Source organism: Lactuca saligna, chromosome 4, assembly GCF_052625555.1.
Source record: "Lactuca saligna cultivar CGN05327 chromosome 4, ASM5262555v1, whole genome shotgun sequence".
NCBI lineage: Eukaryota > Viridiplantae > Streptophyta > Magnoliopsida > Asterales > Asteraceae > Lactuca > Lactuca saligna.
This window is the reverse complement of record NC_136420.1, coordinates 90492603-90511517: the sequence shown is the minus strand read 5'-3', so window position 1 is coordinate 90511517 and position 18915 is coordinate 90492603. Positions and strand designations below refer to the sequence as shown.

The window sequence follows — 18915 nt, the reverse complement described above, 5'->3', positions numbered from 1 at the left end:
ACGCCAATAATCTAAAAAAATTTATTAAAAAAAACATCATAAAAATATAAATGAAAAAGATATAAAAAAAACATTAAAAAATAAATTCAAACAACAGACCAAAAAATGGTTTTTACATTTTTATCGTTTATATTTTTATGATATTATTTTTGAATAATTTTTTTAGTTGTTTTTGCATATTGTTTGAATAATTTTTTTAAATGTTTTGTTTGTTTATATTTTTTGTAAAAAATGTAAAAAAAAAGTTCGTTAAATGTAAATATTATTAATTTATATTAGGTATAAAATTATATTTTTATTAAGATTAATATGTAGACTAACTGAAATTCAAAAAGTGGTTTCAAGTTATATAAAGGCTAATTGGAAAACCATATAACTCGCAAACGAATAAAATTTCTAAAAATAAAAAATGAACTCGAAAGCATTGACACATGTGTTTGGGTTATATGAATTATGATTAGCATTTTCCATTCGTAAGGAAATGTAAATTTTTTTTTTTCTGAAACTCAAAGAATTAAACTCGAAGTCATTGACACTCGTTTTAATTTTTGGTTAGTCTATACAATAAACTTATAAAAATAAATAATTATATACCTAAAATGGGTTAATCATATTCTCATTTAACTAACCTTTTTATATTTTTTATACAAAAAATATTTGTAAAAATCTTCACAAATATATAAAAAAAAACATTAAAATATATATTCGAACAAACCATAAAAAATAAATAGAAAAATTATTCAAATAAAACGTCAAAAAAATATAAACGAACAAAATATAAAAAACATATATTCAAATAAAATTTTAAAAAATATATATAAATCATAAAAAATGTAAACAAATAAAATAAAATATAAACGGCAAAATATGAAAAAAAAATTTAAACAATTATATATATATATATATATATATATATATATATATATATATATAAAAGAAAAAGAAATATATAAAATTAAGGGCAAAATCATATTTTTAAATGGATTAAGTGCAAATCTGTAAACTACAATAATGTATCTTATCAAAATTCTAAAGTTTGTACTGAATGTACTAATTTGACCAAACTACAAGTACCAAAACTGTAATTTACTCCAATCATAATAATCACCGAGTATTGCACTCTAAAGGCTCTGCTTACAGTTTCAGCGAGTTAAGCGCCGAGTTTTACACTGTAAAGGCTCTACTTTTTCTCATCCCGCGAAAATTTATGAAGATTTCATACTGTCCAGGCAACTGATCTTTGAAGTTTTCATGCATCTCAAACCAAACCAAACTGTGATCTGAAAAACCACACACATCAAAATACTCAAAAAATCTTCATGCCCCATTCATTGCATAAGTGATCGTAGATTTCGTAATTACCATTTTGTGATTTCATTTCATGGGTAACCCTCCTTACGATTCTAATCCCTCAGTTAGAGATGAATCCAACCCCTTTGCTGTGGTAATCTCCTTCCTGTTTCTATTACCATATAAATTGCATCTTCTCTTGTTCTTTAGTCTGCAATTTTGAATTTTATGAAGATGGGTTTCTTTGTTGGGGCCTTCGTCATTGAATCGTATCTTCAATTATCAATTCCAATTCCAATTCTAATTGTTTGTATTTATTTTAATGAAATTATTAGGACTCGAGTTCAGAAGCTGCTGACTTTGATGATGGTTCTAAAGTCGATATTCCTCTTGACAGCGCCTCGGTAAATAGTAAAAACTTCAAACAGTTGATCAGTAAGGTTAATAATGGATTGGGGTTAATCGTTTTTACTCCCATTTTGTCTTGCTAGGATTTGAGAGCCAAAGAGAAGAAACTCAAAGACAAGGAGGCTGAATTGAATAGAAGGGAAGAGGTGTTTCTTCTTTCCCTTCATATGCTAGTAATTTTTGAAACTTTTCTACATGTACATTATGAATTTCAGTCAAAAGATGAATGTTAGTAATATGTATGAATAAGACAAACAATATACAAAAAATGAATCTATACGACAATGATTCCATTTGTTGTTATTTACTTTCCAAATACTTTTACATATTTACAAAATATTCTGCTAACCAAACAATGATAATGTTGAAAAATATTTTGAAATATAAAGAAGTGGGTATGTTTTATAATTTATATTCACGTAATATTTATTAGTGCAGGAAGTGAAGAGAAAGGAGGATGCAATGGTACGAGGTAATGTCATTTCTTTCTTATACATACGTAGTGTTTATCATGATGGAATTAAGAATGGAATGCTTCATCCCATTGTAATTTAAAAAACAAAATTGTATTTTTTTGTCTCATGGAATTGAATGAACCATTCTTGAAGGAATATGATTACTTCCATTTTGTTAATTTTCATTGGTTAGTAGGTGTTTTTTTTCACTCCATCATGAAATGAAATTGAACATCGCAATATAGCCTGTTTGTATCTATGTATTTTTTAAAGTCAAATATATTTATATTCATGATGATTTATGCAGCTGGAAATAACGTAGAGGTAAAAAATTGGCCACCATTTTTCCCTCTAATTCATCACGACATTCCAAAGGAAATACCTGTTCAACAACAAAGAACACAATATGTTGCATTTACAACGTTGCTAGGTATGTAAATCTATTTTTTTTTTTTTTTATCAACATTAAATTCATCCCATAAAATTTTTGTCCCATTGACAAAATTTGCAATTTTTTTGTTGTCGAACACGGACTCACTTTGGATCTCTCATCTGTGTAAAAGACATAAATGCCCTCCTTATCATTATCATCGAAAATACGTTGCTATATATGCATGAGTCTAAATATTGTGATATTTTTTCAGGTATAGTAGCATGCCTCGTATGGAATTTTATAGCAGTCTCCTCTATATGCTTTCAAGGCGAAGGTTTCTTTATATTACTCATACAATGTCTTCTTATTCCTGAAGTTTTAATAACAAGACCCTCGCTTATTGCTATATTACATTTTAAGCACACTACTTTGTATTTTCTTCATTTTTGTAGACCTAGAAATTTGGTTGCTTGCTGTTATATACCTCATAACAGGAGTTCCTGGGGCCTATATATTGTGGTATCGTCCATTGTATCGTGCTATGAGGTATAACCCTAAGGGCTATTTTAGTAATTACATACATGCTATTATTAGGTAAATGCAATAAGTAGCAACATACTTTAATTTATTTGTTTATTATAGCATTTAGCCCTATATTTAATATGACTAGTCATGCATGCATGGTTGTTGTATAAATATAAATACTTTTCTTGTGCTTTTTCTCAATAGGACCGACAATACTTGGATGTTTGGATTCTTTTTCTTTGCATATACAGTAAGCTCCTTTCATTTTTTTTTTTATTTAAAGTTTTGTGTGATGATTATTGTGGTTGATTGTTGATATCCTTTTGTTTGTATAGTGTCACATTGGCTTCTGTGTATACGCTGCTATTGCTCCTCCAATGATCTTCAAAGGAAAATCTCTCACGTAAGTTGTTGTCTGGATAAATGATGTTTAAAAACTATTTAAAAATATGACACCACACCTGGGAAATGGAAGACAATATAAACAAGAGCAAATTTGTAAAAAGCAAGGATTTGATGGGAAAAGCCTCATTTCCCCAACTTTCTCTATTAAGTCAAAAGGAAACACCCTTATATAGCTTACCAGATTAAGTCCATTAAATAAAACAGTAACCTTTTAATTATAAATTTATAATAATGCGTGAGTTGTTTTTAAATGTTTCAGCGGAATTATGCCAGCACTTGCTATTTTACCTGGTAATTTTTTGGACGGGGTAAGTTCTTGACTTTTTTTTTTGTGAAGTATAATATTGTAACATGAAGAAATGGAAGTAGGATGTTATAATGGACAAATCAATGAAAGTACACATTCGTTCCAAAAAAAAATGAAAGTACATTGTTATTTCTTGTATGTAACCCTAAAATCAATACCGACCCCACAAAACAGAAAAGGAAATTGAAGAAAAGAAAGGTGGTCATTTTTGTTTTCATTTTCAGGTTCTCTATTTTGTTGGATTCGGACTCTTTGCTCTTGAATCAACTATAAGCATATGGGTTATTCAGGTTCTTGAGTTTAATGCACTTAACTTTTGTACATTTGTCCCCTCATACTTGTATTACTAGTTCAAGGTGAAAATTCACAAGTGAGGACCCTAACCCTCACCCTGATCCTGATCTTGATCCTGATCCTGATCCTGACCCTGACCCTGATATGTTCTTTTTCGACATGCAGGAAGTTTTTAGGTATTTCCGTGGTAGTGGAAAAGCGGAAGTGGCGAAACGTGAGGCTAGAAAAACGACTATGATGGTAGCACTAGGACATGCTTAATCATGCACAAAAGGTACCCAAGTTAGATGGGGTTTTAGACGTGCAAACTAGCTGTTTTTTCTAGAGTTAATGAGAAAGACCTACGTATGATTGACTTTTTTTTTTCCTGATTTGATAAGTGATAGATCTTTTAGCTAATCTTGTAACTTTTGCTTTTCGTAATGTGTAATAAAATATATTATGTCTGGTGAAGAGTTAAACTTGGACCTTACTAAATGAATGGTGATGACTAATTAATTCACGAGTCATGATTTGTTTTATGGTTTAACTAATATATATAGATAGATCCATTAAAATATTTGTTTTCTGTTTAACTTCTACCCCATGGAAGTGATGGAACCATTCACGCCCACAATAAAAGAAGAAGCAAATTCAGTTGAAAAAAAAAATGTCATATCCACCCACGGGATGGGCATAAAACAAAAACCAAACTGTTTTGGAAAACTAACCATTTGGTTTTTGATTTTTGATTTTTTTTTATTTTTTTATTTTTTTTATTTTTAAATTGAACCGTTTAAGTATACAAATAAAACTAGAACTTTAGACTTCCAGATTCTTACTAGCCGGTTTTACCAAACATACCTTATATAATAATCACACTTAAAACGAGTTAATGTCATCTAGGAACAACAATTTTAATTTTGCACAATTACACTCCACAACATTGTACTTCTAGCTTATGGTTTCGTTCTATCGTACATCTATGTCACTAATATATGATTTTGTTCCAATCATGTCACTTCTCCGTGTTTTAATCGATTAACATGGTCATATACCTGGGCTTGAAGCATAGCAGTATCCGAGTTGGTGGAAGGGTGTCCCTCAACCATAGATTATTTGTTCAAGTAACATTTTATACAGAAAAATGTAGTTTAGGAGAAAAATAGGGTTGTGTGTTAGCTGTTCTAAAGAAATGGCCATGTAGTGTTAGACGTGATGCTTACATAAAATTCACATAGTTTTATTTTGCAAGTTAAGGAGCAAAATGTTCCATTTTTGACATCCATATCTTAGAAATCCTAATTGTACATCTTATATCACACTACTAGAAACGTGATTTTCAGGCGATGGAATTAGAGACGGAATCTATCTGTAGCAAATCAGAGACGGATTATTGAGGGAACAGCGACAGAATTCACAAATATTTCGAACAAAATACTTATAGAATTTTAGAGAGGTATTAGCGATGGATCAATGACAGATTTGTAAGGATTTATTGACAAAAAAACGTTTGCTCGCTAATCCGTCGCAATTAAAACATCCTAATGAGAGAACAATGACGGATTACTAAAATCACACACCTTTTTTTTTGGCCTTCGCTGATCTCTCGCAGAAAATTGACAACTCCTGTTTTTCATTCCCCGCTTTTCTTCGTTTTTCCGTTCCCTCCTTTTATTTTGATTCCCGCTTCTCTTTATTTATTTATTTTCATTCCCCCATTTTGTTTTAATTCCCTCTACCTTTTTCCCAAAGCTCTGAACAATTTCATCCCAAACCCCTAAATGAATCTCTGTCCACTGAAATCCCTCCTCTGCCCAGAAAATCACCTCTGCCACCGTCCACTTGCATCGCCCCCTGTTGACTCACTTTTTCCCATGCCAACGCCATTCCTTTATCCTTGATCGTAAACACGAGCAAATCTCAAGTAGTATTCATCAACTCCTAATTTTGGTTTCTACTGGTGTATAAGTGGCTTCTAAACATGTAAGGATCAAATTCCAACCGCTGCAATTACAATTTATTATTATTTTTTCTTTTTATTGTTGTAAGCTCCCAGGTCAAAATATTTTCAGTATATTTTAGTAATCATGTCTTTGATTGCTTGAATTTCGAACTTGTGAGATTGCCAGAGTTTTTATGTGATAATTTTCGGTATTAGGTTAGACGTTATTGGAAAAGTTGAGACTGTTTTGTCTAGTTATTTTCCTTTTCAACTTTTTTGTAAATCTAAATGAGACGCCTGTTTGATTACTTTTGTCTAGACTTCTTTCTAGCCATGGCGAAGAACGTTGGGACCTTGGGCCCGAAATCGCGAGCCGTTGAAATCATTTCGAGCTGCCTTCAAGTTGGTAGGTCAGGTGCTCTTCACTTTCTATTGTTTAATTTAGGATTTAGAACTACCTCGGGTTTATAGGAGATGCATTTTAACTTCAGGGTCAAATGTGTCAAAATTTTGAATTTTGACTTTATCCTAATTTTATGTTAACTTTGAAGATTCAATTCTCTAATAGAACTTCGTTTTCTTACAATTTAACACATTTCCATTGTATTCATTCAAATATCTAAGCATCTCACTCAGTTGCTCGTTATTTGACAACACAAGTGGAAATACATCTCTGGTTTTGGAGGGTTTTGCTTTTTGTTTATCATGTTTATGTTAGGGAAACTAATTGAACTTGTATAGATGAACCGAAATTGCATTCATTAATTTGGCAAGTTTTCTATAATGAACTTGCTGATGTATTGCTTCATGTACTGTCTTAAGTGTCTTAACTGATACTTTCTTATTTCTCTCTTTTTGTATGTGTAGTTGCACGATTTGATTTTTCATAAGGTGACATTGAATTTCATCAAGAGACATTGGAAAATCTTAAAATGGCTATCAAGAGCTCGAAAAAACTACATGTTGTAAGTTTTTTTCCTGCACCAAAAGAATGAAAAACTATCCATGTGAGTTTCACTCACTTGTGAAGTTGATAATTCCTTATATACAAGGTTTTTCATTTCATAATATGATGGTAATATATAATTATATATAAGTTCTCTGGAAGCAAAAACCTTGGTCATCCTTACACCCGATCAAGAAAAAGAAGCCACTTCCAATCTTTTACCAATAAACTTTAGTATCAAATACTTATGTATTTTAGGAAATCATTGTTAAATAAAGCTATATATTGATGTTCCAAACACTCATAGTATATGCCTCTTTGGTAATTTATTATGAATTTCATCGTAACCTACCCCAACTAGATTGCTAAAAGATATCTTGTCATTAGTTTGTTACTTCTTACAAACCGCATTATTATGCCTAATTCAGGTCTTCTTTGTTTTCATGCTTTGTGATACTTCAAACTAAGATTCCCATATGAAGGTACATATTCATTTCTCCTAATGAAAGTAAATTTAGTTTCTCTAATCATACATTGTAATTAATTGATGATACCCTCTCTTTAGACTCAATCATGGATCCTAGAATCCATGACATATACAAACCATCATACTGGACAATCTTTGGTTGTCACAATAGTAATCATTAAGCCAAATTACATGCTTAAAGTATGTTTCTTGCTTCAAGGATTGGGCTATTTAAACAAGCAAGATGTCAAGAAGATAATCATAATATTGGTAATTTGATATCATGTTCATTTTCCGATATTGCCCCTCTATGTTATGGGTGTTTTTCTAATACTCTAGAGAGGTAGACATACTTGTAATTTTTCATATACTTGTGTCCTTGGTTCTTCAAGATCACATTAAGGATAAAGTTTACCTTTTTTTTTATGATTTGCAATTTCTTTAAGCACTTTAAAGTGTTAATTCTTTTATTCTTACAGATAGGACTTCTGTTTTCAGAAGGACAGTGTGATTAAAAACAGTGATGGTCACATATATTATTTACAAGCAATTAGATGGTGATTGTTGGCCTTGGTATGAAATCAAATTTCTCATAATAATGTTTATGAGTACATATATAACACCATTCTTATATAATCTACATACTTTACAGGGATATGAAACACATAGATTTACTCTTACATCACTACTAGAGGAAGGACGGAAATGGGACATCCGGTTAGAAGTTCTCCATTGAATGTCTTGTTTTTTAATAATATATTTTGTCAAGTTCTTTTCACTTGGAGATAATATAAGGGTCCTTTTCTTTGTTGCAATTATTCTTTATCATTTTGTACTTTACAGAAACATTGGTGGTAGTAAACTAGTTATAAATTTGAAGGATATTATTGTAATTTGGCCAACAATCTTGTATTTCTTTTACAGGTGGAAGGTATGCGATCTCTTCAGTGAATCAATATAAACAATCACAATTCAGGTCAGTGCTTTCCATTAATTGGAAATTTTGGATATCTATAAAAAACTTCAGGTCAGTGCATCACAATTCACATGCTTGGGAGACTTCTAGTCTGCTTCTTTACACAACTTTATTTTTTTTATTTCACTTCCATTTTCTTGTATGTTGAATAATTTATGTTCCGGGTTTAGGCTTAGGTGGAACACAGTCAAATCCTTCCTTGATCTAAAGACTACTACCAAGATTCATGTAAGTTATTTTCAATTTTTTTTACCTAAAAAATAACTGCATTTTTGTAAAAAACGGTTGAGTTGACAAGGAATGTTTAGGACCAGAAAAGAAACAATCTTTGTCTATCAGCACTTACTCCAGACATAACTAAGAAGGGTAAAACGGTCATTTTATTGCATATATATGAATTATGTATTCTTCTTTTACATACAAACGAAACTGAATGAAGATACCCAATATACAAAGAACTTTGAGGCAATCCGCAATTTCAAGCTCGGGCTAACACTAGTTTTATATCAATTGTAGATGTAATTCAGGTATTCTTTTCAAATATATCGAAATTTCCTTCCCAAAAAATATATATTGACAATTGTCAGCTTATGAGCCATCCTTGATCTTTTAAACTATGTCAAAAGGATTTTTGGTCTTGAAATCATTAAATCATGTGGAGTTGTTTTTTTTTGTTATTATGAGGTTTAGTGATAAGTTTTCTGATTTCCCACTTTTGTATTTTTATTAGGGGAATGTGCTCATTGTTGTTCTTTCAAATTACATGGTTGACATTGATTAGATGATGCTTCATCTTTAGGACCTTTTTGTTCCGGTGGAACTTTTGATGATGAGTATGAGGACATTTCTGTCTTTTTCACTTTTTCGGATGGGACAAAAATTACAAATTTTGTCTGATTGACATCAATCCAATGCACACCAAACAGGGTACAAGTTCTCTGTTCTTTCTTCTATGACTCTATTTACATGTAGGTTTTAGGCAGCAAATATCAAAACAAGTTCCTCGAAATGATTGATTTCAGGCATATTTTTAGTTTTATTAAATAATATTTCATGGATAAAACCTTTAAATAACATGTGCATAATTTTAATTGATGTCACTTTCAGAGTTCTTGTGGTACATGTCTTGATAATGGTAGTTACAGGCAATCAGAGGACACATGGAAAGACCTAGAGACCAAGGTTAGTTCTTTAATTTCCTTTTTAATTAAAAATATTGCATCTTTTTTTTTTTTATAAATGCTAAACGAGCTGTTAATTTTGGTGTGACTATTAATTTCTGAAGACCAATTCAATCACAATATTTTATTTCCTTCCATTGCAGGAAAGGTAAGTGGAACTTGGTTCGCCTAATTCCATGGGATTAAACATGAATTGGAATCCAATTCCATTCCGATCCTTAATCGGACGCAAGTTATCAAGCAATGTTAAACTTTGATATTAAGTGCTTTTGGTAAACTTTTGATAGTTGATTTTTTGGTATTTTAATGTTAATGTTTGGTTTTAGATTGTAAAATTATTGGATGCTTTTGGTATATAAATGTTAATGTTTGGTTTGTGTTTGTATAATTATTTGATGTTTGTGGTCTTTTTTGTTTTAGATTCATTAAAAAAAACGATGGAAAGGAAAACAATCACATCTTAAATTTTGGCCAGGGATTAGCTATGGGGTTAGAAAACAGATATAATGGTTTGCTAGGGATTAGCGACGGTATATTGTCATTAAATTTTATCGCCATCATCATAAATAACTATATATTAAGTGACCAATTTGCAATGGATATTTCGTCACTAAGGTCGTCGCAAGAAAATTTTAGTCCGTCGCCAAATCCCTCGCTTAGTCATTAGCCACGTTTAAATTGGCTAGGGAATAAGTCTGTCTTTGATCTGTCGCAAATGTTCTTTAGTGACAGAATAGCGATGTATTAGTCTGTCGCTAAGAACCATGTTTCTAGTAGTGTCACTAAACGATCTAAGTAGGCTCGGTTAAATCATTTCGGTGATCCAAATTTTGTTCCAATCAAGTCATTGACAAGAATTATGACATATTCTATTCTTTTATGAATAAACAATAACTTAATTTGTATTGATGATAAAGTTACTAAACATGCCGGGGCTTGAAATTGGTAAATTGAGTTTATAGTGGTAGAATCATAGATTTATTTTATTTTATTTTATTTTTATCGATAATGCTTTATTGTTCGCATACTTTTAATAATAATATTTATGAGTTATAACTAATGATCAAAATAATGATAATAGACCACATAAGTTTATAGACCACATAAGCATGACAAACATGACAATACCGTTCAACTTTAAACATGTTAACTATCACTATGTGAATGTAGTCTGCAAGAAGTTAGAAAACTTTTTAGTGAGTTTTTTTTTTTTTTTTTTTTTTTTTTTTTTTTTTTTTTTTAATAAAAATGCTTAAAAAAACATTATATTTTCACAATATATATATATATATATATATATATATATATATATATATATATATATATATATATATATATATATATATATATATATATATATATTAATTTGCATATTTAAAGAGCCCACCAACTTTGTTTTATCATTTTATTGTTGTTTAAATAAGTTGTCTATTTGCAGTTGGTCCAAAACTTATTAGACCCACCATGATTATTGAAAAATCTAATAGCAATAACTTGTAAATTTAGAAACTATATTTGAAAAAGCTTTTGTGTAAATATACGAGAACATTTTAATGTGTTTTTTTTTTCATAAAAAACTTAAAATGAAATGCTCGTTATATGTTTACAATATGAGAGCTTTTTTCATTTGTTTTTTTTATGAGATCTAATAATTTTAATTTAGTCATTTTATTGTTATTTGTATAAAAGAGTTTATAATACGAAAACTTTGATATATATATATATATATATATATATATATATATATATGGGTAAAGTGAATATACCTAACAACCTTATATAAGCTTAGGTACCTAACCACATTATACTATATTGTTTTGCATTATAATTCCATTATAATCATCTAAGATTCTTAAACTTCAACCCTTAACTTGATTTGCTTCCAAGATTTTCAGATATTCATCATTATATTCTTCCTACACCATTTGATTTGTAACGGTAGTATATGAAGCCCACCAGGGGGTCTCCGATAGAATGACGTCATTTGAAATAAGATAATGGTGAAAGTCCAAAGATTTTGGAAGCAATCAAGTTATGAGGTTGAATTTTAAGAACTTTGGGTGATTACAATGCAAACATGATACAAAATTACGTAGTATGATGCGGTTAGGTACCTAAGCTTATATAAGGTTGTTAGGTATATTCACTTTACCCTATATATATATATATATATATATATATATATATATATATATATATATATATATATATATATATATATATATATATATATATATATATATATATATATATATATATATATATATATATATATTATTTATAAAAACTTTGATTTTTTATTTATATTTACTTTTAAATAAATAGCACCATTTTGTATCAATGACATGATATTTTAGATAGTGATGATCAGTTATTTAATATCATACTGAATTTTAAATTTCGAGCAACACATGTTAAAAGCAGAATCGTTCCTTGTAGATTTGAAGACTATTCAGTAACGCAAATATACCAATTTATAAACAGTCGAAATTATTACCTTTACTGTGAAAAAAATTACTTGTCGAATTTGAACATTTTCCTTTATTAAACTGTAATTTTTAATATTTGATAAGTTAAAAATGTTTGTGAAAATAGTTTGATGCTTGAAGTCTAATTTGAAGCATTGTGTATCCATAAAGTTACTCTTACTGGCGTAGCTTTTTCGTATTAGTTTTAATGATTATTCCAAGGGATCATAATCCATATTTATTATAGAGAATGTGTTGATTGCCCAAAAAGATCGGATTAAAACAACATTGGTTTTATTAAGAAAGATAATAAACCTGATAGCAAGATTTAAAAAACAATATAGTTGTAATACTTGCTAAAATGTGTGTTTATATGTGTCATAAAGCCATAAAAGTATTGAAAAAAAAAAAACATAAAAATTAACGATCATAACTTGCAGCTATCTAAATAGGCTACCCAAATATCAATTTGTTTTCTTTTATATCACATTTGCCAAAGACCGTTCATTTTTTGCAATTGTCATGTTCATCTCTCGAAACTTTGTTGTCAAGTGGTCCTTTAAACGGTAGTCACTCCAACACATTTCTTTGCAAAATCGTTCAGTAATACGTAAGCACAAATGATCAACAACTTGTGCATTTTTGGTCCACGCATCTTCGAATATGTCGACCCATGTACGTGCCAACACAAATTCCTCTCTCGAAGTCCACATTTGACACCAGGTGAGGGGTTGGGTCTCGCTGATGTCTTTGGGTGACGGTTGAGTGTGTGGCTCGTGAAGGGGTTGAGTTTACAAAATATATTTAGGAAAAGCCAAGAAGTTCCCGAACATGTTCGGGGCAATGGCTGACATAGGCATTCAATAGTATTGTTGAATATTTTAATATTGAAATTTGAGGGAGAATGAATAGGGACATCTAGTTAGGTTCGGTAAACTGATATCGCCATATCGAAAGAAAAAAAAAACGTTTCTAATTGGTATGTTTGAACTAATAACATGAAATTTCTTTCGATCGGATTATGGAGTGAGATCGTTGAGATCCATTTTGATAAAAAAAAATGGAAGAATGATAAAGGTGATATGAGATTAAAGGTTAAAAATAGTTAATATTCATACGTTGAAAAAATATATAATAACTTTTAAGAAATTTTGACCGTTGAAGGAATAAAGAGAAAGAGAATATGGTGGTCTCTTCCCGTAGCAAGCCTTACCGTGCAAAATGTGTCCAACGGTATTGTGTTAGGATGGTGCTAAGGTTCGAGGGTGTGATGCGGTTCCAGAGAGTGCAGTTTCGCCACATAAGCAGCGAACACCGCCCCCTGGGGTGCGGTTCAAACCGCAGTGCGGCAAAAAATGGTCGCGACTTGTGATTGGGTGTAGCTAATTTGACTGTTTTGTGATTGGGTGAGGAGAAATTAAAGTTTTTATTTATTTATTTATTTTTAAATAAAGTGTAACACCAGTCCTTGGGTGTGACAAAAAACCGCACTTTTATAGTAAAAATGACGTTGCGTTTACGTGGCAATTAAGGATTGCGGTTTTAATAGCACGACTCCCTCCGGCCTAAAGAAACCCACTTTGAGAGTTTTAATTGCATTGTTTTCCATGAAAAAGTTAAACCTAATAATTAGTCAAATCATTTTGGGTTGTCAATCATAATTAAATATATTTTATTTATAATTTATTATTTTATTATTAATAGATTTGTTTTCTTAATATATATTAGTTATACATAATATTTTTTTTATTATATTGGTTGAATTATTAAATTTTACGACTAATATAATATATAAGTTTTTTATTTATATTTTATATTATAATAAAAATAAAAATTTAAAGTAAACATCTAAAGCGAACAATTTTTGCAAATCAAACTTTGTTGCTGTTTGGGATTTTTAGTGTTGTAATTTTATTTTATTTTCTTGTGCTATGTTGAGTAAAAAAATGTTAGAGATATTTAAATTTAATAACATATATACTGGAAGTTTTAAAAAAGGAAATGATTTGATTTTATTTGGATGCCTTTAATTTGTACGTGTGTAAAAAGATGGAAAAATAATTTACTTTGGACCATAGATTACTATCAAATTTTTGCATAGCGATATATTCCAGTGTTATGTTAAAAAAAATATTAATTTACATTATTAAATATTATAAACAAACAAAACATCATAAAAAACAACACTACATCCGAAGTAGTTTTTGAAGTGTAATCGTTTATGGATTTCGATTAGCGTATCTTTATGCATAACTCGAAACTTGTTTCAGATTAGCCAATAATTATTTTCAGATTAAATAACTTATGTTTTTTCACATTCCGAATTAGTCTATAACCGTTTTTATATTAAATAACCTAAGCTGTAAAGAAGTTTCAGATTTCAATGATAGAATTTTTTAAAACCGGGTTTCGAATAAACGAACAAGACTTTTAATTAACCAGAGCTAAAAAAATCAAAAGGAGAAAAAAACCGGATATCTTTTTTTCATAAAGAGGGAATCTATTTACAAAAATATTTAAGAAAAAATCGAAAAAAAAAATGGAAAGATATCTAATTTAATCGGAAAAAAAATCAGAAATATATAAATAAAAAATAAAATTAATTATATAATATGTTTATTTAAATAATTTATATAATTGATTTCATATAAAATAATTTATAAACTAAATTGCAACAAAAATAATCATAAAATAAAATAAATAAAAAAAACCAAAAAAAAAAAGTAAGGGTTTTTTTAAGTTATGAGGGTGTTTTTTTTTTTTTTTTTTTTTTTTTTTTTTTTTTTTTTTTAAATTTTTTTTATTTAAAGAAACCCCTTGTATTATCACATATGTGTGGTGACACCAAGAACGTAAAGCGTAACTTGGCGGTAATGCCAAACCTTAAGCTTTTCAGAGCCTTTGCGAGCCACGTCGTTTGTAAGGCGTGACATAAGACGATAATTTTGTATATAATTAATATTTTTATATGTATTTTCAATTATTATTCATTTTTATACATATATATGAGCTAATGCGGCGTTTTGGTAAAGTTTGTCGACATGTACAAGCCTTGGAGCTATGACGTACCATGATGAAGCCATGACAAGTTTTTTAAAACATTGGGTGACACTCATCGCACCCTACAGTACCATTTTTATTTAAAAATAAATGACGTATTTTTAGCAAAAATTAAAATTGATTAGTTAATATGTAGAAAACAAATTATATTTTTTATATTATTAGCCAAAATAAGAAATTATATGTAACTAAAGAACTTATTACTTTACAAATAATATGTATATGAAAAAAAGTAATCATTATGTTTTATCTTTATGATTTTTTTATTTAATTTAATTTAATTTTTATTTTATTTTATCATAATTATTGATAATAAAATGATATATTTTAAGGGAAATTAAGTAATCTAATTAAAATTTTGTTTTGAAAAAATGATCCTTTCGGACCTGAATTCTATAATGGGTAAAAGGGTAAAATGAGTCATCTCGATAATGTGGTCTTCCTATATATAATAAGTCGGACTCGTTGTTCGAACTCACTACTCTTGATGTCATTTCAAAGTGTATACCCTTTGTTCTGGACTACATCAAATCTAAAGTATGTATTCTTCTAGCAGTGAAGAGATTCTATTTATGTCGGTATTGTAACATCCATAAAAAATATGCCAAATTTAAACATTTTAAACATCTCAAAACCATTGAATATTACAAAACTTGTTTTCAAAATAACATAATATCAGAGTAAATCTGAAACAAGATCATAAAAATATGATGAGCTGTACGATCACGCCTTTGCCTTCCCACGATCATTTGACGTACCTGAAACAAAAACGGAAACTGTAAGCCTAAAGCTTAGTGAGTTCCCCCAAAATATCGATACACAGCAAATAATACATATACAAATACCAACATGTAATGAAACCACAACTTTAAAGAATGGATTACCTCTGGGCCCACAGTGTGAGTCTGGCTTGCCTTTCAGGCCCACAACTAACATCTGGCTTGCCACTGAGCCCACAGTACGAGTCTGGTATGCCCTACCCGGCCCTCAGCTCGTATCTGGAATGCTCCTGAGTCCACAATACGAGTCTAGCATGCCCTACCCGACCCTCAGCTCGTATCTGGAATGCTCCTGAGTCCTCAGTATGAGTCTGACATGCCCTGCCCGACCCTCAACTTATATCTGGAATACTCTATGGTTTGTTGGCTACCGCACGCAACAGTACAACCTCAACCTATCCCACATAATATGTCGAAATATAACATAACTAATGTGCATACAGATAATCAGACAATAATACAGGTAGTCCTACAGTCCTACCAAACTGGCATAGTAACTAGCATGTATAACAAACTCATACTCAACATAATACCAACTGCTAGGATATCAGATCCAATGGGTCGACATTGGTGCCATCGACCCCTTAGTATAGTGAGGATACCTTACCTCACAACTGTCGAATTGAAGTGATAAGCTCAAACTCTCGAATCACAGCCATGAACTCCACCACCTATATTTACCATAAGACCATTTCCATGAATTTCCAATTTACCAAAATACTCTCAAAAGTCAACTAGTCAACCATTGGTCAAAGTAAAGGTCAACGGTCAAGATCAACAGTCCATGTTAACCCAACTTGTCAAGTGCAGATTACTGACTCATCGAGTCCTTCCATAACCCGAGAAGTCGTGAAAGCCCCCAGTTGACTCATCGAGTTTCCAGACAACTCGTTAAGTCCATGCGTGTCCAAAATTCAAGAAAACCTTAACTGACTCGTCGATTCGTCTTGCTGACTTGCCGAGTTGACCATGGAACTCGTTGAGTCCCTTCAGCCCTTTCTCCATTCAAATTATTTTAAGCCACCCCAAAGCTCCATATTGCATATCTAAGCTCCTAAGGCATACTTCCAACCTAAAGTTGCAACTTTACGTTCATGCAAGGTGATAATGGCCCAAATCAAGCTAAAGAAGAGGTTCTGTAACGACCCAAAATTCAAGACCAAAAATTTCTTTTAAATAAACATTACTTTAAGCAAAGTCATCATTCCAAAACATAATCAGAGTATTAATTTCCAAAACATATGTTTGTTGTCAGAGTAAAACATTCCCAGACTGTCTAATCAATGGTGTGTGCCATGCGATCACCCCGAGCTCTTCCCTCCACTATCGGAAGTACCTGAAACCAAAACTGAAAACCGTAATAACGAAGCTTAGTGAGTTCCCCACCCTACCACATACCATGCATAATCACATACTGCACATACTGGGCCACGCCCGCTATATTGGGTCTCGCCCGCTATAACGACCCCGCCGCTCCAGGCCCCGCCTGGCTTCGAGCCCCGCTCGGATACATATCTGTTTCACTTAGGCCTCGCCTGTCACTAGGCCTCGCCCGCCAACAAATAATAACACATAAACATATCACAACACATAAGCTAAACTCATACGACTGATCCTGTCCTAAGGTCTTGCCTATACTGGGCCTCGCCCCTGTCCTGCTACTGATGAGCCATGGAACCCCGTCCACGCTCCTATTGGTAGTGAGATACGAGCCCAACCCACTCTCACTCCTTCCCTAAATTGGGCCTTGCCCCTGTTCTGCTACTAATGAGATATGGAACCCCATCCACACTCTGCTATTGGTGAGATACGGGACCTCGCCCACACTTACCTCCCTGCCAGGCACATACATGTATCACACAGACAACAAGTATAAACTATCATATAAATAAATCCTTGGGCACCCGCCCGCTATTAATGGACCTCGTCCTGAATATCACACTAGCATACTGTGCCTAGGGCTAACCCACGGGCCTTCTACTCATAACTACATGGGCCGGCATTGTGGCCTTAGACACATTCACACAAAGGGAAACTCACCTGCATTGGCTGAACTTGCTGATGATCTCACTAGCTGCTGCCCGGCAACTCATCGAACTCTTGCTCCCCATGCTCCCCGAACTACCAATGTCAATGCAACACTGAGTCTAACTGACCCCCGAAAGACAACCAAGTCAACCCTAGTCAAAGTCAAAGTCCTGGTCAAGGTCAACCTCCCAGGTCAACCCTACTTGCCGAGTCAACCTACTTACTCGCCGAGTTCATATATTCAGAGTCCTTCCATTCGCTTCTCAACTTGCCGATTCAGTCCATGACTCGCCGAGTCTACCGATTCTTGAGTCCTAACCTGTCCAACTCACCGAGTCTCCACTCGACTCACTGATTCGAGTCTCAACTCGAAGGGTTTGGGGTTTCGCAACCTGACTCGTCGAGTCCAAGAACAGACCCGCCGAGTACAAGGCAATCTTCATCTGACTCGACGATCTGTTCATCCCACTTGTCGAGTTGCTCCTGCTCTTCATGCTACTCGCCGAGTCCACTCAAAGGACTCGCCGAGTCCATTCAGATCTCCTTACATGCAGAGGACTTTTGAGTCAGAGGACTTTACGTGTAGAGAAGGGGATCTAGGCAAAATACACCATAAACTAGGGTTTAAGTCAAAGAGGCTCCATAATCAACTCAAGGGCTGATACTTTATGCTTCTCAAGACCATAATATGCTTAGATCTGAAGTAGCAACTTCAGATCTGGCTTCTAACTCAAAGGAATAACATTATAGCTACAAAGCCCCAACAACCACACATATATCTAAGTGCAAAAGAGTCCAATAACTAGATTATTACCTCCAAATGCTCAGAAATATACTCACAATCCCAGATCTATAGTCCTTTCTTGCACCTCCAAGTTCCTTCTTCCTTATCCAAGCTTTAATGCACCCTTCAAGGCAACAAATGGCTAAAATAGAGGATATGACGGCTAGGGTTTGGTGTTCTGGGTTAGAGAGGCAGTAAAGGAACCCTAGGGGAGAGAATGAGGCATTTAAATAGGCTCCAAGTCCC

At 32.0% G+C, this 18915-nt stretch overlaps 1 protein-coding gene across 1 annotated transcript; it reads left to right on the top strand.

Moving 5' to 3' along the window:
• Positions 1 to 1156: 1156 nt before the first annotated feature.
• LOC145038682 (secretory carrier-associated membrane protein 1-like) lies at positions 1157 to 4542 on the top strand. Its single transcript, XM_078986963.1, has 12 exons — positions 1157 to 1444; positions 1626 to 1694; positions 1782 to 1844; positions 2137 to 2170; positions 2461 to 2583; positions 2798 to 2860; positions 2979 to 3072; positions 3256 to 3301; positions 3387 to 3454; positions 3716 to 3764; positions 3988 to 4053; positions 4223 to 4542. Exons 1-12 carry the CDS (start codon positions 1382 to 1384, stop codon positions 4316 to 4318), a joined length of 834 nt encoding a protein of 277 aa, XP_078843089.1. The 5' UTR covers positions 1157 to 1381; the 3' UTR covers positions 4319 to 4542.
• Positions 4543 to 18915: the final 14373 nt, after the last annotated feature.

Excerpts from the sequence above, each read along its gene's own strand:
- LOC145038682 (XM_078986963.1), top strand. The coding sequence starts at position 1,382 with ATGGGTAACCCTCCTTACGATTCTAATCCCTCAGTTAGAGATGAATCC. Across the intron at positions 2,861-2,978 it reads TATATGCTTTCAAGGCGAAG|ACCTAGAAATTTGGTTGCTT; the intron begins GTTTCTTTATAT and ends TCATTTTTGTAG. Across the intron at positions 3,765-3,987 it reads CTGGTAATTTTTTGGACGGG|GTTCTCTATTTTGTTGGATT; the intron begins GTAAGTTCTTGA and ends TTTCATTTTCAG.